The sequence below is a fragment of the Meleagris gallopavo genome, chromosome 2 (assembly GCF_905368555.1).
Source record: "Meleagris gallopavo chromosome 2, MGAL_WU_HG_1.1, whole genome shotgun sequence".
Taxonomy (NCBI): domain Eukaryota; kingdom Metazoa; phylum Chordata; class Aves; order Galliformes; family Phasianidae; genus Meleagris; species Meleagris gallopavo.
The window spans coordinates 86,442,172-86,469,859 of record NC_139405.1 but is presented as its reverse complement, the minus strand read 5'-3'; the positions used below and the strand labels follow the sequence as shown (position 1 = coordinate 86,469,859).

The 27,688-nt window shown below is 35.3% G+C and overlaps 1 protein-coding gene across 1 annotated transcript in view; it reads right to left on the bottom strand.

The window, feature by feature from the left end:
* The window catches only part of COL21A1 (collagen type XXI alpha 1 chain), a 101,453-nt gene that overhangs the window by 8,459 nt on the left and 65,306 nt on the right, over positions 1-27,688 (bottom strand). The window contains exons 18-25 of the mRNA XM_085217884.1: positions 14,082-14,126; positions 13,673-13,726; positions 8,861-8,914; positions 7,461-7,514; positions 5,937-6,008; positions 2,853-2,888; positions 2,120-2,164; positions 73-105 (exon numbers count right to left, since the gene is read on the bottom strand). Of these exons, the coding sequence (XP_085074010.1) occupies positions 73-105; positions 2,120-2,164; positions 2,853-2,888; positions 5,937-6,008; positions 7,461-7,514; positions 8,861-8,914; positions 13,673-13,726; positions 14,082-14,126 (393 nt within the window). The remainder of the gene's footprint in view (positions 1-72; positions 106-2,119; positions 2,165-2,852; positions 2,889-5,936; positions 6,009-7,460; positions 7,515-8,860; positions 8,915-13,672; positions 13,727-14,081; positions 14,127-27,688) is intronic.

The following is a 27,688-nucleotide window of genomic DNA, read 5'->3' as shown; positions in this document are numbered from 1 at the left end:
CACATTTTACAGATCACAATTTGCAGATAGGATTATTCTGTTCTATTGTATTCGCCATTACAAAATACATACCTCTCCTTGTTCGCCCCTCAATCCTTCTGTTCCCTTTAGGAATTATATTAAAAACAAACAAACAAAAAAAAAAAAAACAAGATGAGCCAAGTTACTTGGAATAAAAAATATTTTTTTTCCTTTGTTTTCCATAATTAATCACAAATGTTAATATTTAAAGATTCTGAGATCTCTGTATTTTAGAAATGCAAATTTTATATAACATTTTAGTAATAACTTTAATATAATGTTCAAAAAGGATAACTGGGAAATACATCACACATATTACATATTGTATATTTTATTAGAGTAGAACAAGTGCATTTAGATAAAAAACCTATTCACTCTTTGAAAGACCAAGGAAATAAAATTTACAGTCTAGCAAAAGGAAACTTCAGATTGTACCTGTTTCATATCATCTTACTGGACAGAACTCAAGCTCAGCCCATCTGAAATACAAGCTGAGTTTGTAAAGCAGATTTTTCATGTTGGCAAATGGCTCTGGTGTCATTTCTGCCAAACTGATCATTAAATGCCATGGCAAGCTGGCAGCTTAGCAGAGGCTTTTTCACTTTTCTGACAGGCTCATGTTAACAAGGGAATCTGTACAGTATCTCAGAGAAACCTTGAGGGCTTTAGGAACCTTGGAAGGACCTAGTACTGTCTACCAGAGTATTTGAATGACTGATTTTTTGGTTGCTGCCCAAACTAGATAAGCATGGGAAATGATTTTAGGTCTGTCTCATATTAGTTTTTCAGCTTAAAAAAAAAATAATAAAAAAGAAAGAAAACACAAAAACAATTCTTACGATTCACCTGGTGATTAAAATAATGAACTTAGGGAATTGTGTCCATTATTTGCAAGGGGACAACCCAGAAAGTTTAATTTATAAAATGTCAGAGTATGACATCAAATTTAGCTAAACGCAGTCATTGGTCTTTTAGTTCAAACTATTTCTCCTTAAAAAATTTCTACTCAGCTTCACTGCAAGATTCCTGTCAAGCTGCATACCCCTGAGAGTGATAAAACCAGGCTAACACACACTCTAGACCTCCTGCCCATGTTCAGCTGGAATCAAATCTTTCTGGCTAGACAGCCAGCTGTATCAATGTCATAATTCTGAAAAAAACAACTGTAACTTCCTTCCAAGTCTAGTTTTAGATACGTACCCCTAACAAATACTTTTCTGTTTAGACATGACATACATTATGTAGTTAGCAAGTATTTATAAATATTAACAGTTATTTTCTGTGGTACAACAAGATAGCCAACTATGACACAATCAGAATACACTGGCCCAGAATTAAAAGAAAGAGAAATAACTGGATCTCACTGATTTGCAGCTGAAACAGGAAACATCTGTAATTTATGTGCACAGAAGATGTCAATAATGACTCCCTGTATACTATCAGTGTTAATAAACTACATGAAAGTTTAGCATGGTATACACAATATCTTAAAATCACTCTCTCAAGTGATGCCTGACTTTTCACAAAGACTGCTTTGTGCTTTTATCTGTTTTTTGCTATTTCTAACCATGTCACAAAAATTTTCCATAACGAAGGCTTTCATAAAATAATGCAAGGGTATGGACTTCCAGTCTGTTTCTCAAGATATATTCTGAACCACAGAAACATGTGGGCTAGAAGGGACCTCCAGGGTTCAACCTAATTTTCAGAGTGATTCTATCCAGGCCATGTTCAGCCAGCTGTTGCTAGACCCTTTGTAAGCAGCCTGCTCCAGTGTCTGACCACCTTCACAGCAACATGTTTATCCTGTGTTTCAAGTTGGAATTTCCTGCATTCCAATTTGTGTCCATTTTTTCCTGCCATTCCACTGTGCACAGCAAAGAAGGGTATGGCTCAATCTTCTCTACACGTGTTGTATTTGTTATATTTAAATTACAAAAGTTGTTTAAGAAGTAATTTATATATCTACATACTCATGTTATACATAAATATATTTCACCTGATAAAAAGAACTGCCTACCCATTCTGATGGAAATAATCTTTAGAAATAAATATGAATCATGGCTCTCTTGAACTAGGATCATCATTTTAACAGTACCTGTAAGCCTGGATTTCCTTGTCTTCCTTTTTCTCCTTTTTGTCCCTGCAGAAAATAAATGTTTACTTAGATTTGCATTTATCTGGGAGAAACAATTAAGCTATCAAAAATAACACATAAAGACAAAACCTAAGATCTCAATTTAAACTGAGCCCAATCCCTCTAAAAGCTTACTCTCCAAGAGTTCAGAGCACAAACAGAACAGATGACTACAATGTATACTCTGAAAACACAGGAGCCAAGTTAGGATCTGAGTAGTAACAAGATCCTCTCCTGTTTTTGTGTGTATTTCCATGACTTTTAGGAGAAAAATCCCACAGTTTATAATAGAGTAGTAGGAAAAGACAAGGTGGCATTACTGATTATGAGGATCTGTGTGTCCTGCATGACTGGAGCAGACGGGGACAGAACCTTGCCCAGGATGGTGCTATGTCACATCCCAGGGCCCCTAGGTAGTAGCACAACCCATGTACCTGTATCCTCACTGGAGCCACACCAAATGCCTATTCAGCCCCAAAATGCTGCTGGCAATTAATGCAGGGCATACTGGACAATTTTGCTTCATGAAAAATTAAGGCTTAGTGCTGTTACTCTTTTTCAAGCAAGAGTTCAAGAATTTTTTTTTCTAATTAACTTCTAGCTGTTTTATTAATAGTGTTGATAATAATAATGCTATTAATAGTGTTGTTTATTAATAGTTTTATGATTTTGATTAGAAAAAAAATAGATGTACCTGGATACCATTTTCACCCTGGCTTCCTTTGTCCCCCTGTAAAAATATTCAAAGAAAAGTCTCCATCATAACACGATTCATCTGAAAGACTTGTACTCAGATTTAATTTAACACAGAAAATACAAGGGGAGCATCTAATAGCCTCTGTTTATACTGAAAGAAAATAGAAAACTTTATCCTCATGTACACAAAAACTGAAATTAATACAGAAAGTTATAGTAAGAGAATCTGGCATAGAAAGCTCTGTCAGAAAGAAAAGTCAGATATCAAATTAAATAGCAAATCTAGCAGGAGTTCATTTACTGAGTGTATGGGAGGGAAAAAGACAGGGAAAGGAGAGCAATAATTACAATAACAATGTAATCCTAAAATGTGTCTACCCTCATTGACAGAAAAGGAAACTTAGAAGACCTCTTAAATTGGTGTGACTACTCAAATTGCCTTGAAACAAAATGTTGGGTTGAGGACACAGCAACACATAAAACAAAAGACAGATCTGGTGGTGGTAGTGGTGATGTAAAATCGCATTTAATAATGGAAAGAAGTGGGATGGAACTTTTGTGTTTGTTTCACCAGTTTCCTGGTAAAAACCAACTCTGTGTGTATTTAGTTGTATTTTTTTTAGAGAAAATGTTTATTTAAACACTAAACAGTAGCATGGAGGAGATTCTGACCATGGCAAATATTTTCCTGATAGAAAATCCCACAAGATAAGAAGGTATTTATGCCAGCTGTGTATTGTACTTGAAAGTAAAATATTTGGTTTGGTTTCAAGTTTCAAAATAAGCTATAGCTGAAGGGCTTAACATTTACTGCAACATTTTTCCTGAATAATTCAGGAGTTTGTCATACTTTCAACTCCAGTTAACCAGAAATACATATTCTGACTTGTATCTTCATATGAAATGGATAATTAATTTTGCAAGATTTATCTTCTGCGATTTAAAATCTAGAGACTTTCCATAAGTTTTAATAAATTCTCCCTCCTTAAAATCAGTATTTCTATCTTGATTCATTACCCTTAAATATTGAAAGACTGTATGGCGGTAATGAATTTAATTAAAATACTCTGGTGATGCTAGCTCAACTCTGGTCACTCTTGGACTTCAGTGGATTTTGAAAGATGTAAGCTAGGAAGTCTTCATCCTTACGTGGTCTGGAAATCACTAACTCAAAACTTGTCAGAAGATTAATTTTACAGCTAAATTTTTAGTAAATAATAAGTACTTTCCATTATTAATTTACTTATTATCTTGCAAAGCAACTAAACATTTACTTTTCAGGACACTGATTGTGTCCATAGTAAAGAAATTCCAAATAAAAATTAGACTATAAAAGTAATGAATACAAATACAAGCTTCATTTACAATTCAAAATAATTGATTTGTAGCAGTGAAGTCAACAATTTCACTTCAATCCATTTCTTTTATATCAATTTGCCTAATAGCATAGATAAAGGGTACATTTTTGATATTTCTCTGTTTCTTGTTGAGTTACATAGAAGAATGGCGCCATCTTGAGAAAACATTATCTAGAAAACAATTTTGTTAAGTTCTTTGTAGTTACCCACAGGGCATGAAAAGTAACGATTTTCTAGTACTTCTAATTTACAGGCTCATAAAACCCATTTCATAGACAATGCATAGCTGATTTTTCCTCAAGAGATTCATTTCACACTCCAATTAAGTTCTGTGAGTTACAGCATGAAACAACTCTGTCGGTATTTTAAAACTGGAAATATTCTAAGGGCTTTCCAGCTTCCAGACAAAAAGTTTTGCCTTACTGGCTGAGATGAAAATGAAAAGTTTTAAACACATATGAGATTTTCAGAATGACATCAACGTGTACAAGAAAATCTCAAGGAAAGAACTTAGCTAATGTGATGTTAACTACAAAACGTAGTGTGCAAAGCAATGTAGGTTTCAATTTCAGAATGTATCAAAGAACATATATACGTTCTAATGTTTAACTTGGAACTCCTGAAAAAAATCACTCCTCACGTGACTGTCAGAAAATCCTACATATTTACAGTTTAAAAACTATTCAGAAATTCATAGAATCACAGAATCATAGAATCACCAAGGTTGGAAAAGACCTCTAAGATCTTCCAGTCCAATCATCTACCTATCGCCAGTATTTCCCCACTAAACCATGTCCCTCAGTACAACATCTAAATGTTTCTTGAACACCTCCAGATGATGACTCCATCATCTCCCTTGGCAGCCCGTTGAGACATCAATACTAAATTTTACATGTTCACAAAACAGCTCTTTAGCAATGAAGAATGTTTGCATAGCCATGTCTGTAACAGTGTTTGACTGACACAAGGCCACACCAAGAGATGGTGAGATCCTGAAAGCATGTTATCTCTGAAAACTCAGAATGCAAGGGTTAGAACTACCGGTTCTTGACTGAACAGGATAAATAATTTTCAACCAGGACAATGTTAGTAGGATTCCTCTAACCTTTGCCATAAAAATTTTCAACATCTAATTTAGCCAATTATCTAGGCTTCAGTTACAGTCAATGTAAATAGATAAGTACTTCCAGATTCATTCATTCCTAAACAAAGATATAAGTGAATGACTCCCCAAGGAGCTCAAACTCAGCTAAATATCAAGAGAGCCTAGACAAGCTGGTTAGATCAGATGACTCTAAACAGCTAGGGGTAACTGAGTTGAATCTGTCCCAACTACATAGGTTCAAATTCTTTGGGGAGATCCCTAGAAGACTTTGTACTATAGAATTTGCCAATATATTCCTTGCTATAAGAAGATACAATATTAAGTAAATATTGAACCACAGCTCATACCCTAGTGTACTATAATTCATAAAGGAAATTTTATCAATGCCTATGTTACAGCACTTGATGTGAACAGTTTCTCCCCTTTTTGTCATTCTCTCTTCCCTGTGAGACATGATTGGCTTTCTAGCTAATAGACTTTCTAAACTATACTGAATTGCCTCTGACAAAAACAATGTATTAAAAAGAAAAAAGTACTTCCCTGAAACTGGTCATTTCTTGGAAAAGAACTTCCAGTAAAAAAATGTAATTAAGATAAAACTAGAAAAAAAACTGCTTACCTTTATACCCTGGGTACCAGGAATGCCTGGATAGCCTGGTTCACCTGGGGCACCTGGTCCTCCTGGTTCTCCCTGAACAATAAAATAGCCTCTGTAAGTAGCAGTGATACATTGTGTATCAAAATCTATATTGCATGCTTTTTCAAGGTCACATGATATTTTTGGCTACGATATTCTGAAATTCTATAACTTAGAAATGCCTGGAGAATTTTTGAAGGGGTACTGAAATCAACAAACCACAACAGACACTTCTAACATTTAAACTACCTTTTATTTCCTCTTAATATCTTTTATTGTCTTTTAATATAATTGATGCAATTTTTCAACATTACAGATGGAAGATATGGCAATGTTTGCAGGTTCGAATTTCAGTACGAGGCTGGAAGTTACATAACAGTAAGACATACTGGTCTCAGTGTAGCTTAGCACAACTTTATAATCTCTTCAACTGATAGTACACTGTAATAGAATCATAGAATCCTTAGAGTTGGAAGAGACTTTTAAAGGTCATCTAGCCCAACTCCCCTGCAATGAACAGGGACACCACAGCTACATCAAGATACCCAGGGCCTGATCCAGCCTCACTTTGAAAGTCTCTGGGGATGGAGAATCCATCAGATCTCTGGACAACCTGTTTCAGTGCCTCACCACCCTGACTGTGAAAGACTTTTTCATTATATCTAACCTAAATCTTTAGGTATAAAGGCGATTTATAATCTAAACCCTCTTTAAATCTGAAATGATTTTCCCCTGATCTATCACAACAGAATAGAAGCCAATGTCATTGTGTACATATGAAGCACAGAGACAGAAGAGGACTGAAGAAAAGGGGAAAAGTAGAAAATGAACCAATTATTTTCTGCCCTTACCGACAAAGCATTTCCAACATTAACTTTTTGATTAAACAGTTAATGATCTTTTTTGATCACCCTCTTCTCTGCTTTAAATGACTGTTCTTCTGGTGAGACTGAGTTGACCCCATCAGAAAGTCTATCCCAGTCCCATCCTGTTTCTGGATCGTGAAGTCATCTTTGGATTGTGAAGATAGTTTCCTTGTCGTGCTGCTTTCCCATTCAAACACATGTTTTAGAGCATAAAGGCAGCAGGATCCCTTATGGCTCACATGCATCACCATAAATCCTCTCAGGTGTGATCCCTGGTCCCAAGGTGTTACCAGCACTAGACAGCATGCTACAACTGAGAGACCAGTCAAACAGCTGCATCTGCCACAGAGGTCGGCAGATGTGACACGGTGTGGCTGGGTTTAAGCCAGCACTGACACGAATGCAACAGAAACAACCACACAATCTTGCTCACATAGACTACTGTAAAGCAGGATTCAAAGACACTGCTGACTTGCATTTCCTAAAGTTTAGTATGAAGCTAGTAAGAATAACCCATCGGATTGATTCTGATGTGATTTTATCTTCACTGCTGCTCTATTTTGAAACAAAACTGCCTTATAACTAATTTAATCACAGAAAAGTAAATCAATCTCTACTTGAACTCCAGATTCGTATTTACCTTGGCTCCTGATGATCCTGGTTTCCCCTGTAGACCAGGTTCACCTTTATCACCCTACAGAACAGAACAACACAGGCATTTTGGTGATACATCACTATGGCTATGCATTATATGGTATTATATAACATGGTATCAAACAATATGGCAATACTAGCAAATAAAAACAAACACTGCTGGGTAATCAGCTTTTAAAAATAAGTACAATGAGTGACTGAAAGGTTACTTTTCTGCTACTGTAAAGGAAATGTTCAGTTTCAATCTTCTCTTTGAAAAATGAGATACTTACGACAGAACATGACCCACTTGCCTGTGCTCTCCTGTCCCTTAACCACCCTTATGGCTCTTTCCCAGTCATACCATATTTTTGTACATGCACTTCACATTTTCACCACCTTATTTAATAAAACTGGAAATCTTCTGACCTGTCTGAGCCAAAATATACTTTTGTTTTGCTTTTTAGTGTAGTCTGTGGAATTCAGCATATAGTCAGCACAAGTACTTCCATTCAAGTCTAAAAATTACTGATTACTTTATGATGTTTTTCTGTAAGAATGAAGATCTCCTCTAGAAGCAAAGCTTACATTCTGAATAAGAGGTAAATACACAAAATAAAAGCATGTTTCACAAATGGAAATAAAACTAATTAACTTTTTGTCATTTCATAGGTATTCTATCTTTTTCACCATGGCAAACACGGACCACTTTAAAACACGTACACCTTCTGTATACAACTTTAAAGAAAAACACAGGTACATGCGGGTATAAGATAAAATACGTGCAGAAAGAGGGCTAAATGTAAACATAAAGTTTAGGAAATGGATTCCATGTTCATTAATTTTCTCTAGGATATACCTTTCAGTGCTTACTAACCAAAACTCATCTTGGATTAAAATAAAAGGCTCCACTAACAGATCTAGATTTATAATATCTATTTTAGTTTCTGAGAGTATGGGTCAAATTAATTCTCGCTGTAGCTGTAGTGCAATCAGTAAAGTTACATCTGAAATAAATTTGGCTCCTCAGATGGAAAAAGCAGCATGTAACTCCGTTTAACACAATTAAAATATAAATAAATGTAACACGGGCAGAGAGTTCTGATGTATACTGAGAATTATCTGGCTCCAAGCATCGCAGAACATTTTCCAGGACTGTGAAGTTGAAACGAAGTCTCATGACCATCTCTGCAGCAGTTCCAAACCTCATGGGATGAGAGGTGCCATTTACTGAGCTATATTAAGCTCTCTCGAGACTAAACTATTATATAAGGTAATATGTGGAAAATCATGTAAGTCACTCTCAGTATTCAGTATACCAAAAACTTAGGTGCAAAATCCTAACCTTTTGTCATTTATAAAGCACTTATATATCAAAGTCACAAGTGAATTAACAAAAATGCTCACCTTAGGCCCAGGAGCTCCAGGTAGTCCAAATGAGCCTTCTGGTCCCATCAAACCCTATTTAATTTTAAAAAGGTAGAAACATTTCTGTAATAGGCTGGAGGAATAATGACTTCAGTACTGTGTAAAGAGTATTATTATGCTTTTACTGTGAAAGAAATAGATAGAAAAAATGATTTTCATCATAGCCCTATACAGGCAGTAGCTCTGGATTACTTACACCTTCTATGGTGTGAGGAAGGGCTATTGTGCAATGGAAAAAAAAATAAACACAGGAAAAAAAAACAAAATGGTGTCTTAAAATATTTCTGAGAGAGAATCTCCTGCAAATCAAAACCTCATCTATGCTGTCTAATTTTTAATATAATTGTATTACATCCTTAGCTATAATTGAAAGCCATGAAGGAATTTCTCAGCTTCCATTTAGGGTTCCCAAAACTATTAATGGTATTTCAGAATTCTCTCCTTGTTTCTGACTGTGAATCTCCGCGGTTGCTGCACCATGACTCCTCCAAAGCTTGAGGAGATTTATCAAGATCAGAGATCTTGGGGCCACATCTTTGCTTCTTGGCAAGCATTGGGTTTGAACCATTCCCTCAAGAGCCAAACAACTTCTGCTACTACAGCACACGTGCACAACCTGAGCATTGCTGAAACCAATTCCTTAGACTCCTCTCACAGAGACATGAACACAGAAACAAAGGCATGTTTATAGTTGTCTTTGTTCCATACATAAACAAAGAACTAAAGGGTGTTAAATCATTAAAAGGCTGGCTTTTTTCTTGTCTCTCTAAAGCTATTATCAAGTATACTTCAGAACTTATTAGTAAATCATACTTTCCAAAATGGAACTCCCATTTATTCTGGTGTTAATACACATCTATGGCACCACTTCATTTCATCTCTTTTTTACTTTAGAACTTCAAGTGTCAATAAAACCAATATATTATTATTGCTTCATGTGGACTTCCAGGTATATTCTAAAACATGATTTGTTGTAAGAAGGCGTTTAACAACACACAGTGTAAAATACAAGAAATAATACAGAAAGTCAAATAAATAAATTAGGCCGCGCAATCCAATTTCCTAGACGATAAATTTTCTTGATGCTATTGATAGTATTTTCAAGAACTACTGCTAATATTGTTATTTACATCAATCTTTCTGTCATATGAATAGAAACAACCATCCTTAATGTATTTCTAAATGTTAGGAAACTATTCAGTTCAATAATATTACCCAGATCTTCTTCAAATGTTACATATGATCAAAAGTAAATGTGTCTATTGTAATTTGTTAAACAGACAGTAATCCAGTTGTAAAAAAAAAAAAAAAAAAAATCCTTTAGTAAGACTAAAAGGATTGCTTTGGCTTTGAAAATACTAGAGAAATTTCAAAATATTTAGAACAGGAAATAATTTTTGTATGCAGAGCTTTTAATATGCTACCACTTTTCCAATATTTCACATACACTGCAAATTGAGGCAGCACAGATTATCTTGAGTTTCCGTCCTGCTGTGTTGTAATAGATTTCTAGGCATTAAATAAACACATTAATATTACTAACCATGCCAACTTGATCTCTGAGCAACAGATACAAGGCCATGAATACAGAAAAAAATGGCTCTTCTACACAAGACTAAAACTTGAAAAATTTTGCTGCTAATGTTCCTCTGACTCAGATTTCTCCCATTCAGTTAATTACACCTGAAAATTATTTAATTAAACCTCAGTTTACATATATACATATATATATTTAATAATATTGTATACATCTCATAATCTCCAGCACCTTCCTGAACTTTGAACATTCATTCTTACCTTAAAATCTGTCATCAGACATGATGAAGCTCATTTAGAATAACCAGTTTTTTCCTGAATAAAGGATTACTAGCCCACGCTATTTCTTTAAAAAGTTTGGAATATAAGTAACCAATTCCTCTCTAATTGGACTTAAGCTTCTGTAGCCTACTTCCACTAATAGTCTAAGAGAGAGTGTATTCTCATTAACCATTTGCTTAAGGCATATTTTCAGAATCAGCTTTGTTACAGAAAATGTAAGAAAATATTAATTTGTTCTTGGAACTAAACCTTGATTACATTAGAAATGTCTTTATTTATTAGCGGATTAATGCTGCTTCTTCACTTTTTCTCTTTTTATTTGCATTTATATTGCAAAATAAGCTTTAGATAATATTGACTTCACTATAATGCTGAATACAGCTTACCTTTTTAAAATCAAATTTCATATTATCTATCGACTCACTTCTGAAATACAGCTCTAAGCCACCTTTTTTGCAGTCTTTGAAGTCTACCTTCCTCTTCTGCAAACCCTTGTGAAATTACTATTCTTTTCTTCTTCAGGCTCCTGTTCTGTGCTCATTTCCAGCACGTTAATCAGAAAAAAAAAAAAAAAAAGAAAAAGAAAGTGTAATTTTGGGGACTAATAGTGGGAAGGTATGAGAAGGGACTACATCATTTCTGGCTACTCTCACATCACTAGCTCATTGTGGCCCTGTGTTTCATTTCAGGCAACATGGTGTTGAGAGCCTATCCCATACCAACTCCTCACTTCTTGCTTAGACCTGTCCTTGGATTACAAGTAGTTAAATGTTCATTGCAAATGTCCCACATTCATTTTATCTTTTACAAATTAGAAATATTAGGTATACAGTATAGCTTTATCTTTTGATTTATTTAATCAGATATGTACATGCATCTACCTCAATCTTCTGCTATCTTCTATTCCATTCTAGATAAGGCAGAAAAGAAAGCAGAAACCTTTAATATAACTAAAGGACAGACGAGCATCTACAGGAAAGGGAGAAATAAAAGCCAGTTGTCCCCATTTCCTGTCTTGTCCTCCAGTTACTAAGCCATATTTCATGTATTTCATTAAAAAAATACAGGAAAACAATTATATGAAATCAGTGTTCTGCAAGAAGAAAACGTTCTGGTGCAATACAGGAAAAGCTTGAGAATGCAAACTGAAAACTAAGGCATGTGAAATTGCAAGAGAAGAGTATGTCCTGAGTAAAAATTCAAGGACATACATTTATTGTTACACCCCATGTTCCAGAGCTGACACTATTTATGTAGCATACACATGAATAAATCACTAGCCTTGGTAATGTAATAGGGATAGTTACTATTGAAGAAGAACTTGTTATTGAAGAATTTTCCCAAGGTATTAATAGCACATCCACAAGCTTTCCATCTGTTTTGTCTGGAACAAATATATTCAGTGTGACTAATACAAGGAAAATCCCACTATCTTTTCTGGCTGAAATTCCCTAATGTCATATAACATATTCAAATATTCCATGCATTAATTTCCTACTTATTTTATCAGGTGACAAAAGATACATTAAATTGAATTGTCAGGAAATATGAACATATTATTTTCAAGTGTATCACAGAACCAGATGTTATTTATGTAAAGCAAACTTGAAGAAAACATAGTAGGTGAGTTACTTGAATAAATATGTACACTGTAGAATCCCACAAGGCTTTATTATAGCTGCTCTTACAGCCTCACCTCCAGCATATTGTTTAGTTTTGCTCAGAAAGAAATGGAGAAAAAAAATTTCAGTGATAGGTAATAAAAATTATTAGAGGAACAGGTGAGAGACCAAATGCACATATGTTACCTAGGAGTAGAGAGAGATCTGAACTTCCCAGTTCAGTGTTTTTTCAATGTGACCTGAACGACTACATTATCTGGTTCTCAGGGAAATTTCTTTCAAAGAAGATCTTCAGGTGGTGGAAAAAGTCTTTTAAGTCCACAAAAAAAATTAACCAGTGTACTCGTGATATACAAAAAAAATCTTTTCATAGCTGTAATGTACTGGTCATGCCTATAAAGGACTCATGAAAGAAAATACTGATGGAGAGGGTAGATGCAGAAAATTTGAATGTAATGGGCAGAGTAGCCTAGAAATTGTAAAGCATAAAACTGCCTTCACTCTTTTTTCTCCATTCAGAATTGTATTGGTTTTAATTGATAATACATTTTACTGAGGAACCTCAAGGTCAACAAAGGACAACAGGTCATGAACACATTCATAGGCATAGATATACCTATATATCATCTGTATATCTGAAAACCAAAGTAAAATTTTTCAAAACTTGTTCCAATGCCTCACCACTCTTGCAGAGAGGATGATTTTCCTAATATCAAATTCGAACTTCCCCAGTGCAACTTGAGACTATTATCTCTTGCTCTATTGCCAGTTACCTGGTTACAAGAGGTTATCTGTAACCAACTTCTATCATTTCTAAAGGATTATAAAGAACATAGAAATCACCCCACTCAGGCAGTAGCTAAGATGAGTTAAGCTGGAGTGTTCAAAAAGAATGAGTTTATTTCAATTTCCTAAATTCCAAAATAAAAATCTCTCTGTGACACCTCTGCTGTTCTCACTGTTCTGGTCAAAGGTGAACGCTATCATGAAAGTCTGCTGTAATTCAGATTCAGAAATTCATTGTACACTATGACAATATCTAACCTGTGTTTACCTTCACAGTAGATTGACACAAATATATTCAGAGTTAATACAAACTTAATTAACTTAGAGAGTACATCCATACTAATGTTTCAGTGGATTTATTTATCAAATGTGCAGACTGGAAATCATCAATTTTAAAAGAAAAGTGGGAACGGGATTCAGAGATTAGACTTGGTTTGATTGGATTTGTAAATGTAAAAATGCTGGGTTGCTACTGTATTGCTTATTTCCTTATCACAGGTAGTAAATAACAGCATGACAATTATTTGTAGTTCCTGTTCATAATAACATGATTTTGCAAACTTACAGTTTCCCCTGGTGACCCTTTTGCTCCTGGCAGACCTGGTGGTCCAATTTCACCCTAAATTTTTGACATTAAGACAACAGTTGTTGAATTAATTTATGTAAGAATAACAAATTTCTTAAACATCCTTTAATTCTACAGATACGTTTGAGTAAGATTATTTTCCAATAACATTATAACATTATCTTTGTTACTTTTAAATTATGCATTCCTTCTGGAATACTATAAATAAGATTTAATAAGTGATAACAAACATATCAAAAGCATTTTGGACGTCTCCATTCATTTGCAACATGATTTTCTGTCCTTAATCTCCTCTGAGAAAAGTCTCCTCTCAGTACGGCCTGACCCTTCACTTTGGAAAGAGTATATATGTGCAGTTTTTAACTGCATTTTGAGATATGAATAATACCTTTTGTCCTTTTGCTCCTTGATTTCCAGGGATTCCAGGAATTCCCTAAGGAAGGAAAAAGAAAACCTTTTAAATACATAGAATATTTTATAAATATATACACATATATATAAGACTCCACGTTCTCATAAATTTAACATTTGTTATACAATTAGGGTTCAGAATAAGGGGTGGAAATAGAAAATTTAATAAACAGGAATGAGAAAAGAGCTTCAAATGAAAACATGCAAACTATTTCATCTGGGGACAGTGAAACAGTGATGTTCAGTCCTTCTGTGGTGCTTTCCTGCTGGAACTCCACATCTGCCCTGGACAGGCTCATGTACTCCTGGTTGCCCGAGAAGAGCTGCAGCGCTGTACTGAAAATCCTGACGTGGGGAAAAAAACCACTACTCATTACACAAAAGATTCCCATATGAAATAAAGCATGTCTTCTTCCAGAAAAAATATTGGCCAACAGCACCTCGGGTCATCCTATTTTCCTATTTAAAATTCAGTGATTGTAACATAAAACAAGAGACAGCTTTTATCGTATGTGATGAGTACTGGCTTCCACTTTGATAAACACCTGAAGATCTCTAACGTTTCCTTGATCTCACTGTTTATTTCACTCTACAATACATCTCATACCGTTTCTTACAGTGATCCTATAATGCATGTAGCTTAACTTTAAAACAAAGCTTGATATACACTTAAAACTCTCATCTACATTCAGTTAGTTTATTTTTCCTCTTAAATCTATTCAAATTGATTGGACAGATACTGTTGTTACTTGTACCATCACTAATTTGCAGCAAGAATTAAGCATATATATTTCAAAAGTCAGGAGTAACTTGAGTCTCCATATGAAGAACAGTTGTAAAATGCTGTCTTGGAAAAAAAGGCTCAATTGCTTTGTAGTTTATAGTTTACACCCTGCTTCTTGTTAGTGATGACATCATAAAACAGAAACAGTTCAATGGTCAACAGCATATGAGTTAATTATGGCATCCTTGGCATTTTGCAAGTCATCAAAACTCAAGTGTATGTATAATCCAAAGAAGAGATCAAAGAATATAAAAATAACTGGAAAGCCAATGTTTCGTTCAAAGGCCTCTACTCACACTGTGTAACATCAGTCTTGCTAAAATTTTGTTCAAAACCATCTTATTTGCACAAAGATAGGAAATCAGGTGTATTTATAACCACATTTAGGAACTTCCAGACCTTGCATGGTTTCTCGGTATATTTATTCAACAGTTAAATTCTGTAGTTGTAAAATGTAAAATTTAACTATAAATATCAACAGCAGAACTTCACACAATGCTGAAAAAGATCCCCTCCACTAGGCAGGAATCTGCTTTTACTGAAAAGATGCACCAAAGCTTTCCCTGGTTACATTTCCAAGTTCTGTGTAGGGCTAAGAGAATCACAGAAACACCAAGGTTGGAAAAGATCTATAATATCATCCAGTCCAACCATCCACCTATCACCAATAGTTCTCACTAAACCAATCTCTCAACACAAAATCCAAACGTTCCTTGAACGCCTCCAGGGTCGGTGACTCCACCACCTCCCTGGGCAGCCCATTCCACTGTCTGACCACTCTTTTCAGACAAGCAGTATTTCCTAACGTCCCGCCTAAATCTCCCCTGGTGCCGCTTGAAGCCATTCCCTCTAGTCCTATCACGAGTTGCGTGAGAGAAGAGGCCGGCCCCCAGCTCACTACAACCTCCCTTCAGGTAGTTATACAGAGCAATGAGGTCTCTCCCGAGCCTCCTCTTCTCCAGACTGAACAACCCCAGCTCCTTCAGCTCCTCCTCATAAGGCCTGCGCTCCAGACCCTTCACCAACTTTGTTGCCCTTTTTTGAATCCCCTCCCGGGCCTCAATGTCAGCTTGCAGTGAGGGGCCCAACACTGGACACAGTACTGGAGGTGTGGCCTCACCAGAGCCGAGTACAGAGATACAATCACTTCCCTGTTACTGCTGGCAACACTGTTTCTGATGCAAGCTAAGATGCCATAGCCTTCTTGGCCACCCGGGCACATTCATGGCTCATGTTCAGCTGCAAGTCCATCCCACATATTTATTCAACACAGTGAACGGACTACCCTAAAATAAGAATGCCAAAGGGAAGAAACACATCGTCCCACTGAGCTGCAATGAATTTTCTTGGCTAAGACAAACAAACAAACAAAAAACAAAACAACCTGATACAAGACCTTTAACTTCACCTTTATATCAGTGGCAAAGAAAGATAAAACTCAACAAACAGTTGCAAAAGTAAGCCACTAAGCCACTGTTAGCCATTTTTTATTTTTATTTTCCTTTTGTGGTAGATTCTGTACTGCTGAAGTGCTGGGAACTTCTGCTCCTTTTTCAGTGAAGATGGTCCAGACTCCCCAAATTCCCTCATGCTTTACTGACATTCACTCAGCTCAGAATGAAACTATCATTTATCTTAATTAGAATGATTCCCAGAGTACATGGGGCGGAGACTTTGACAGTTACTCACCACAAGTCAGTTGGCATAGGAGAAGGAGAATGAAATGGCTAATTTGTTCACAAAGAATAAGCTTTTCTCATGAGAGTTACTTTGTTGTGTAGCTTCCATAGTTCAGCAATTGCAAAGACTGATTTCTATAGGTTCAGTTCCAGTATGATTTAAAAATTTCATTTTGTTTCCCTCTGTCTTTTTTGAATCTACTATTTCCTTTTACATGGCTATCCCCATTCATGCCAACTAGAATTACTTGTACTTTTCCAGAGGACAAAGTTAGAAAGCAGCCTAGATATCCTCAATTTCTTCCCTAACTTCTAGATCAAGAGCCAAACCAAGCGTTGGAAATATATTAGCATCCTTGTTCCTAAACAGAGATTTTATATGCAGTACAAATCCTCAGAATCTGAACTTTTTTTTTTTCAATCTACCATGAGTGATAAGGCACTTTGAACAGAAAGTTATGTTTAATAGAGCAACATAACAAAAACAAAGCTATCAAAAAATTTTACTTTAGCTATCTAAAGACGTATTCTCACTTCAGAGCTCAAGGTAAAGCAACAAATTTCATTTATAAGATAAAAAAAAAGTTTTGAAGTGCATGTTGTAAGTAAAATTGTCACAAACGCCTGTGTTTAATCAAAACTTAATATGAAACAGATTAATCATGCAATTTTCCTGCCATTAAGGGAAACACAATGTTGGAACTACCACAAGTGGGAAAACTGCCACCCAAAGGGAGCAACAGAATCAATGCTATGGAATAATTCATGATTCACGGAGCTAGGGGAAAAAAAAATGGCTTTAAGGATGGTTTTTGCAAAGCTGTCAAGCAATATTTTGTGCATATGAAATTAAAAAATGGATTGTAATTCAAGACTTCTTCTTTCCAGAAAATGCATTTTAAATAGTTCATGTTTATCAGATATACAGCTGTAATGCCAAGAAGCATAGCATTATATTTCTAACCAGAATAGCTAGAAATCAAAGTATTTGTTGAGCTTTAATGCTTTCTGTCCTTACACAAGTTGCACCGTCTCACCCTTTCAAATCAGTTATCTCCTGACCTGCTTTTACATCAAATTTCATCTAATGTTTATTCATTGCTTTCTCTATTTAAAAGCTAAGTAATTGCAAGCCTTACCCCTGCCTTAGCTCTTTCAGCATCAATCTCACTTTCTTAATTATCTTCACTTCCTTCAAACGTCTCATTTTTCCTCTGAAAACTTCCCTTAAATGGGAAGTTCTCCTTCATCCCTTTGTAAGTTTGCAAGTGCTACAGTCACACAAAATTAAAAGCTAGCAAGTCAGCCTAACAAACACAGTTCACAGGTTTAAAAGATAGGCTATTCAAAAGCTTCTCAACGTATCAAGCCACTGAATTTATGACTAAAAGCTAATTTGATTGCAAATCAATCTGGCAGCTAACTGATATTTTTTAGTTATTGAGATACTGCTGTGTTTTCCCTTTATTCAGTCTCCTTCGCCAGCTTAATCATCTATTTTCCACCTTTGCTATCTCTGCATATTACAAGTCTGCCTGTTTTCTATGCTCTTGTTACAAACCAGGGAGATCTTGCAGGGTACCCCCAGGGCATAAAGTGACACCTGAATACCATGTACATATGTGGAATTGTCATTTAAGGTGCTGTGGTACATTTAAGCTCACCTGCTTCTTAGAAAAGATGTCAGTACACTGTAAGTACTGTGCTATAGATGCCAGATGTTGCAGATGACCTCACATATCTCACTTTAGGCAGCCAAATCTCACACCCTGATGTCTTGTTCTCTGGACCAAAAACAAATATTTATATATTTTGTCTTGTTTTTGTATTTGCCTGGTATAACAGGTCTCTGTATGTTCCATTAGCAAAACCTCTGAACAGTCTTCACTAAGAAGCGATTACTAAGACATAACTGTAAACTAGGAATATCGAAAGGTAAAAGGAGCTCTAAGTGTTCTCGACACGAGGGAGATACCAGTGCTTAACCATGGTTCTCAGCTTCACAGCTGAAAGAAGCTTGCCTGGATATGCAGTTCAATCCCTTGATGTAGTTTTCCTAAGCAGCTCCACAGCTACAAATTCAGAATATCCAAAATAATAATCAGCTTCCATTATGATAATGAGCTTCAGTGGTGATAATTAAATATTTCTTTATGAATACTCTATGTTATCCCACTTTTAGCAATTTAAATATGTTTTTTTTTTTTTTTCTATTCTTTGATAGTAACTGGCAGATACAATGGGCTTAACTGTAAAAGGAAGGTTGTTTCACAATCCCTGGAAAAACTTTTATGCAGGTTTCCTTAATCATGAAGTGTCTATTTTTGGCTTTGGATTATATTAAACAGCTGGATTTTTTTCCATGCAATCCAACTAAAAATCCATTAAGTAGGTTGTCCAGGACTTTATATACAAAACAACTGGGTGTAAGCATTTTCACTTAAGGCATATGCTACGTTTCTCAAAACATTTTCCTTCTTTTCTAGTTAGTGTTATTTGTTGTTTTGTTTTTTCAATATTCTTCATCTCTAGCTGTGTTTATGAAAAGCAGAAGAAACTATGCATAAAAACTTTTCAAGAAGAAAAAAAACGTTTTAGTCCTAAAATGAGCATGTATTAGCTTATTCCATTCTTTATTTTCCACTGCTGTCCCTTCAGTGCCTGGTAGAACTTCATTCTATGGTTGACAGGTTTGGTGTGTAAAGCCAGAGGTTCTCAATTACAGGTAACATAGTCACTATCCTAAAGCTATCCCCGAGGAAGATACAAAATTACAGGATATTTCCAAAAGATTCCCTGTTATAAGCTAACTGTTTCATGGTCAATTCCCCAAGACTGTGAAAAGGCCTTAGTATGTTATCCTATTTTCTCAGAGTGGGTATATAAAACTTTAATCTTTCACCGTACTGCTTCAAACAGGCTCCATGTACATCTGGACTTACTTTGTACTGTGCAAACAGTTAATAAATAACATCTAGAAGAAATCATTATGGGACAGCGTTTCAAAGTATCCATTCTCCTTCAATATCAAGACAAAAATACCTGAAATAAAACTATTTTTCCTATTAAAAATGATTATGACTGTAAAAGATAGGACAAAAAAATATATTTCCTGTATGAAAAACAAGACAAAAAAAAAAGTACTAAAATGTCAGACAAGCATACACTCTTCATTTCTGCAGCCATTTTTATGAGAAAAAAATACGTATCTACCAGCTTCGTTACTACTGCTGTTGAATATTGCTTAAAAATATGGTTTATTTTACGGTATAATATAATATCTGCCTTCATTTCTTACCTTTGTATGATGATCGTTAGTAAAGTTATTTTGTTGTTATTTTTGTTTTTAATTAAATATAATTAAATTAAAAAAATATATAATTAAATTATATTGATTTTCAAAAATGGATCCAAGAATAACATTCAGAAACTTTTGTTAAAAGATGGTCATATGCTGGTCTGCTGCCCACTTAAGCAACAAAAATTCAGATTGCATCCCTAATGGTCATTAGTAATTCAAGTAGTGACACAATCCTCACTAAATGCTTCTAGCATGACATTGAGAAACTGTTATTCAAAGTTTCAGTTTCTCAAAATGCATAGAACTTTCATAAAGATTAGTACTAATTTTGACCTTAATTTTTTTTCAACAGTAAGTTAATGCGGATCAGTTGGAGTCAGATGTTTAAAATGCAGAAATCATGACTACTGATATAAAGATGGCTTTTCTTGCATATATGAGTTCTCTGAATTATATTTCAGTTAAATTATTCCTTCTACGGCAAAAAACATTGAAGTTCTGATATTAGGAAAGCATTAAAGTACGTTGCATAAGTTATAGCAATAGCACAAGACTCACAAAGATATCCATCTACCAGGATATCTCCATGACCTCTCTGAGCACCTGAAAAAACTCAACTGTTTCTGTGTTACCAATCTTCACTTGAACAAACTTACTTGATGACACATGAGAGATTTACTGGAGGCATGTTAGAAAGTACGAGTCAAGTCAAAATCTGGATAAATGTACAACAGTCCAGATACTTTTGAAAAGATTACAGCAAATCCCCGATAATCCTGAAAGAATGAAACACATAAAATCGATTTGGATAATGGATAAAACTCTTCTGCTGTAGAAAGTAGAAAAAAATATATAAAAGAAATTCAAAGAAGTTGCATCGGTTACTACTGGTTACCTGGAACTGACAACAAAGGAAAATAGGCTCAATACAAAGAACGGTTCCCACAGGCATAATGAGCATCCACTAGACTAAAACTGAAGCTTTAAATTAATGCAAGCAAGGAGAACGCATTACCAAAACCTTCACAGTTAGAAGACCAGAGTTTGCAAGCACTTTTTTTTACTTTTTTGGCAAATTGCTTATTAAAAATAAAACAGACATATGTTACGTGTGGAACACAGTGACCCCTGTTGCACTGCCAGCACAGTGAAAACTGATGTCACTGTTTCTTGCAAATACTCTTCAAAATACTATGAATAACAGACTCAGCACATCCTGGTGGATCCGAAGCTAGGCAGACAAAACCCAAGTCCCCAGCTCTACAGGTGACACTGTGATGTCCTCCCCCTGCTTGTCCTGTCAGCCACCAGCATAATGGGCTCTGCAAACCAAGCATGTCCACTCCAGCTAAAAATCCCACAGTGACTTCTATCAGCTGACAAACCAAGCTGTATTTCATACCTATATGTAAATGCACTAATACTCAAGCAGTTACGTGTCTTTGAAATAGTCTAAAATTTCTCCACTACTAACAATTTTTGGCAAAAAAACTTATGACTCATTGCACAGTCTGAGCACCTGGCACATCAGAGTTAGGCTAAGGATGGCAGAGCTTCCATGAAGGGCACTGCCCGCTGCTCTGTTCCTTGACTAATGCTCCTGGATGTTAAACACTGCAAAAACTGCAATTCTGCTCACTCAGATCACACTGATTTGGAAGAATACAATTTTTGGCCATTACCATTTTCTACAGTAAGGGGCCGCTTATTTAAATTAGCAGAAAGTGGGTTTAATACCAAATTATGCTTTTTTTTCTTTCCACATGGCCCATAACGTGAAACTTGTCATAGGATGTAAAAAAGAAAACAATAAAACTGTGTTCCAAAAGGACCATTAAACTACTAGAGAATTGGTTCATTGCAGGCCATTATGTAGAAAGGACCAGCTTGCACTTTTGACAAAGGAAGTCCCTAAAGACAGTCAGAATCTAGCAGGAAATAAAAGAGGAAAGAAAATAGATTTTCTACATACTCACTGTCAGATAAAAGGTTCTGTGATAGTTCCCTTAGTTTTAGTCTGTTTGGCAGTTCTCACCCGTGCTTAAGACAGCTAACAAAAGTCGGTGCAGAGAATGCGATGAAACCCTTCCAGAGCACAAGGAAAATCATACCTTGGTTTAATCTGTAATTGCTATGGCTAAATTTACCTACAGAAACAGATTACTAAAGCAAAAATGAACTTTTGCAGTGTTAGCCAAAGATTCCTTCTTAAATGATCTGATATTTCTGTACCACTCTGTGTTAAATATTTCTGTACTAATATTGTTTCATGCCTTGTCTTTTTGGATCCACAGAGCTTGTTTTTGCTGGCCATGTAATTTATTCCATATCAGTCCAATATGGGTAAAAGGTGTCAAACTCCTAAAGATAATTTGTTTTGTAGCTTGACCTAAGAACAGCATCATATATTCCACATGTTTCATTAGCCCCAAGTAGCAATTGATTTCTGACATGTCATCTTTTCAGAAAAAATGCCTAAGTAGAAATACACACTATTTAAAAGTTATCTCTAGGAAAGGAATTGTTGGTCATAACATTTATTAAAAACAAAGTCTTTCAATACAGAAAATAAGAAATGATGTAATATCTAAATAGCAATAAACTATGCCTACTGGAGGACACATTGTAACACATAAGAAAATCTTGTTTCAGAAAAAAAAAAAAAGTCTGTTTAAGTCTGTGTATATTGCAGTCAGTGGTGTGCTCCAGTCCCCTAAATGCCCAAACATTTAAGTGGGAAAACATTTATATTGATTTTTAAGTAATTTTGCCACAAGAGGATCCACACCAAGCCAATTCTCTTTTGGTTTTGTAGCATATCTCTAGACTCTGCATTATGCAAGTTGACAACACAACAGCTGAGGATGCATATGAGGTGAATATGGTCACTGCCTCAGCAGAAAAAGGCACAATGGGTGTCAACACCTGTTACTCTACAAACTTAACTCTACAATATAAGTATAAGCCAGTCAGTACACTTCATCTGGGAATTAAAGTTCACTTTTTAGCACAGCTAATAAGTATAATTTATAATCTCAAGTTCAGAGTCTCTACCCAAAAATTACTAATAAACACAACTATTTTAGTACACAATAACATAAAACTCTTCAGATGCACAAGTTTATGGTTCCGTGTATAAACAGGACTAGTTTATTGGAATCACTCATTGAATACAAATAAATAAGAACTACCAATAATTTTGTGCTTAGAAGATACTGCAATTTTTTAAAAGTGCATTTAAATTGTTTGCTGCAGGACAGTTATTACAGAATCATGCTTTTTTAACAGATTTTTTTTAGAATATAGGAAGTTAACAAAAAGCTAAGAGAGATCTTAACGAATGGCAAGATTCTATTTATTGTAACACAGTTCAACACATCAGTAAGGAGATTTTAAACTGGTACACCATCTTGGCCAGAATTATTTCTACACCACTGGGCTTCTCCCAGCCTGATTTTCCAGAATAAGTTATCTGATTTGAACTGATGCTAACTGCAAAATTCCAAAAAATAATACTTTCCTAAGTCTTTGCAGACATAACAAAAATGTTATGTTAAGAAAGATGCCATGTAAGTGCAGAAAATGAATATAATTCATCTAATTGCATGGTGTGTGAAGCCAAAATGTAAGAACTAGAAATCACAAAAAAACAAGATAGAAAGTGAGAATTAGATGGTAGAGAACTGTTTGATATGACAGCTTAGAAATGCAGGCATTATTTTCCAAGCATCATTTGGTCAGTGGATCCAAGTTTATTACAGTACTTATTGTGGCTGCTGTCCAGATTGAATTCAGTGAGAATCCCTCAAACGACTTCAATACGATTTGGTTCAGCAGCTAGTTGCCATTTCTACCATTTCTGTCACCTAGGAATAATAGAGCCATTGACGTTAACCTGCCAGAAGTCCCAAAAGTATTTTAATCACCTGTTTCTTTACAGCACCATTCACACATTCATCTTCTTAACAGCAATTAAATTTGCTGAAAATGCAAGACAAAATGCATTTAATTAACATAACTTGTCAGACCAAATGATGAAGATAAGCAATGTTGCAAATAATGTTTCATAAAAAATATATGCACCTTTTAAGTGAATTTGGTTAGAAGTTAAAATTGTCAGGAAAACCAGCATTCAAAAAGCATGGGGGTTTTTTGAGTGTTTTGAGGAAAATCTGCACTCCAAAAAAATCTAAAAAACGTAGTTGAGCTTACAGCAAGCACTATATAATTAAAGAAAGATTACTGAAATTATTGTGTTGCCAAAGCAGTCATCTCTCTACTTCTCAAGTGGGAAGATTAGCATCTGTAATAGTAGCTCCAACAATCAGAAATTCTTCAGAAGACTCTGTCCTGACTACTCTCACGATTCCACAAAGCCTCTCAAGGAAAAATTACTGATGCACTTACTTTTTTTTTTTTTTTTTTTTTTTTTTTTTTTTTTTTTTTTTGCAGTGGCAGGAAGAAGGGAAGGAGAAGACCGTCATCAGAAAAGTAATCCTCCTTCTAAAAATTTAGCTTAGAAGAATTTAGTAAACAATCATTAAAAAATTAATTTGACCAACAAAATCTACTTGTGAAGAAATAGTAATGTATGGCATTTTACCTACCAAACTCTTACTGCATCAGCTGTTTTTGTCAAAGAAAAACCTCACCCCCTTGAATAGCCCTTTCACTTTATAAGTAAAAATTCGAGGCAAATTTTTCAAGAAAGAAATGACATATTTTTTGAGACCCAGAGGACATAATGTGCAGAGAAAACAGTAGTCCTTATTTCCCTTATGACTGCAATGCTGGTACCTCTGGAAAGTAAGCCACCAGTGCTCATCTGCCACTACTTAGGTATCTCAGACTAGTGGAAAAGTATAAATATTAGCTTTGAGGCTAAGAATTTTGATGGTTTTACACCCCCCAGATTGCTGAGTCTCCTGATTACATTTGTCTTAATGATTGACAGAGAATAACTGCTTCTAAATAGACTACTTTCATAACAGAGCCTACTTAAGACAATGCAAAATTTAAATGATTGTTTAGTACTCCATGAAACATTTTCAGAACTACTAGACCTGCACAGCATATGATCCTTGGAGCGGTCAAAAGCTGCAATCTTCTACTGAGAGAATGAAAATATAACAATAATCAGAATAGGTGCATTTAGAAAATTAACTAAGAAACACTTTTAGATTTAAAAAAAAAAAAAAAAATACTTGTCACAGCCACTACTGCACACTTATCCTGGAGAGATTTTGTGTTTGCTTTTAAGTGCAGGATAAGAGTATTCCATAAATCACTCCTCAACGCAGATGACTGAAAATACGAGTTAAATAAATGGCAACTTCTTGATTAACTAAAATGGGTAGAAAATAAAAAATCATAATATAAAACGTATTAAGCAAAGTATATCATCATAGTCACTGCAAAAAAAAGTGCATGTATACATATGGTGCAGATATTTTACTTTCTCAGTCAATGGTCATCATTTCTGAACGAATGATAGGACTGACAATCCATTAACACGTGATTCTGCATCCTTGATTGTGGTTGTAATTAGAAACATATCTGTCAATATTGTTGATAAATATGATCACTAAAAGTAGAAAATTTAAGCATTTTATTAAAGGCAAAGTGAACGGTATGTTTTTCCTAAGGAGATTAGCATAGTTCCTACAACCCTCTATCTATTGCAACGATTTTGACTGTGAATTTTAAGCTTTGTTCCATTAATGCTATGAAGCAATTACTGAGTTTTCCATTATTTGCACTCCCATTCTATCATACAGGTAACTGATTATTTTCCCTCTCAAGCTGTCTATCATGTTAAAATTATTTCCTGTCCCATCTTATATAGAATAGTGGACTTGCCTCTTAAAATTTGCATGTTTTACCTGTCACCTTCAACAGACAACGATATAATACATGCACAGCTGAACTGAAGAAGAAAGTTAATCAGAACCAGCTGCAACTACTTTTTAATAAATAAATATTATTTCCTCTTTTTATGATCATTTAAAGTAATTACTAATAGGACTGCGTTTGCTTTTTCCATAGTTTCCTATGCCAAGAACAGTAAGAGGTAACACAACATAATGAAGACCACATGAGAAAGCATCCTGCTTCAAGAAGGTGTTGCACTTTAAGGGCTACAGTAAAGACAATTTGTTGGTGGAAATGCTGGAAAATTATATAGTAAGGCACAGATGGCAATTCAATGTGGCACACAGAAGAAGCACCAAGAATATATTTAGTTCTGCATACATACTATAAGCAAATCGGGAACTTCCTCTCCTTGCATCCCATTTCTATTATTCTCAGCACGTCTACAGATGCAGCAGAATTACATTAACCTTAGGTTTCTGTCCAAATATACAGGCTACCTATTTACATCATTTTATTGTGTCATATCATAATGATTTCTGCTTTATGAAGGAAAATTCAGCAACTTCTGTAGTCCGTAATTTCATTGGTTTACCTTGAGCATGCTTCAAAAAGAACTCTGGTATGCTAGCACAGATCAGACATCCTGTGAATTTCAGAGAGCAATTTTTAGAGAATGCACTGATCTAGCACTGACAGTACTGGTGCAGTAATAGGAGACAAACAGACAAACTATGAGTAGCTATAACAGCAGGAGTCTGGTCAGAAGCTGAAAGCCACGTTGTACTGCTGTCACTGTCATAAAAGACCACATCTGAGGTCTAATGATGTGGCCTAAATATTAAGGGCAAATTCTATCATTTTAAGTATTTACAGCTGTATTTCTGAAAAATACAATTTCTGGAGAGTAAACATCAGCAGCTGCAATTGGTCAGACACATTACTTGTGGCAAGACAGCATATGCCAGGCCTAGAAGAGTGCTATAAATGTCCTGCCAGTTTCATCCACAAGCACTCACTTCAGAATTCCCATCTGCAGAACTGTAAACTCACATCTCACTTTGCTTTCTCGGAAACCAAATTCTGTCAAAGCTCTAACTACCTTAGAAAGGAGAACTAGGCTGAAATTAAGTTCAAATATGAAATGATTTATTCTACCCTTTAGACAGCTTGCCCCTCAAAAAACCGTATTTCCCAAAACAGCCTGTTGTAAGTCAGATGCATGACTGGCCATTAAAGTGCCACTCGAGTGACAGCATGACTGCACTTGGAGCATGCCTTGTTTGTCATTGGTAAGCTGAGCTTGATTACTAGTTTTACCAAATGCTTTGGAGAGAATTCTATAATAGCAAATGTTTTTCTTATACAGAGCACGTAGGATCAGGAGGATAGCCTTGCTAACTTCAGTTCCATTAGTACTACCAAGGGAAAACAACCATTTCACTTGGCATTATTTTTACAACCAATTCTTTCCTCCTCATATATGCGAGGATTAATAAGAGTAATAATATATGAGACAGTATGGCATATTGTCCAGAAAGTAACCACACCTCTCAGTTGCTGGAGGCAATGGGAGCTCAGTTCAGCTGTGCTCTCTGTCCTAGGCAGTTGCTTTTTAGACATTGTTTCAAGATGCGTTCACTTTGCAATCACGCTCTTTTTATTTGTTAATGCAGAAGGAATCAAAAGATTGCTATTTTTAAAAAGACTAACAACAAATTAGGCCATGTTTAACACTAATGTGGCTGAATGTAAGAAATAAAAATTGTTTGTGTGGATGAGGTATCCATGCAACCTACTGAGCTGCTCCAGGGCCACAGCTGCATCTGGTTGGCCAATACACAGTCATAGTTTGAAAAGAAACATACAAAGTCTGTCTTGACTTTAGGCTGCCTATTTCACTATCTCAGGGAATTCACGACAAAGGTGGGTGCCTTTCTCCCATATCA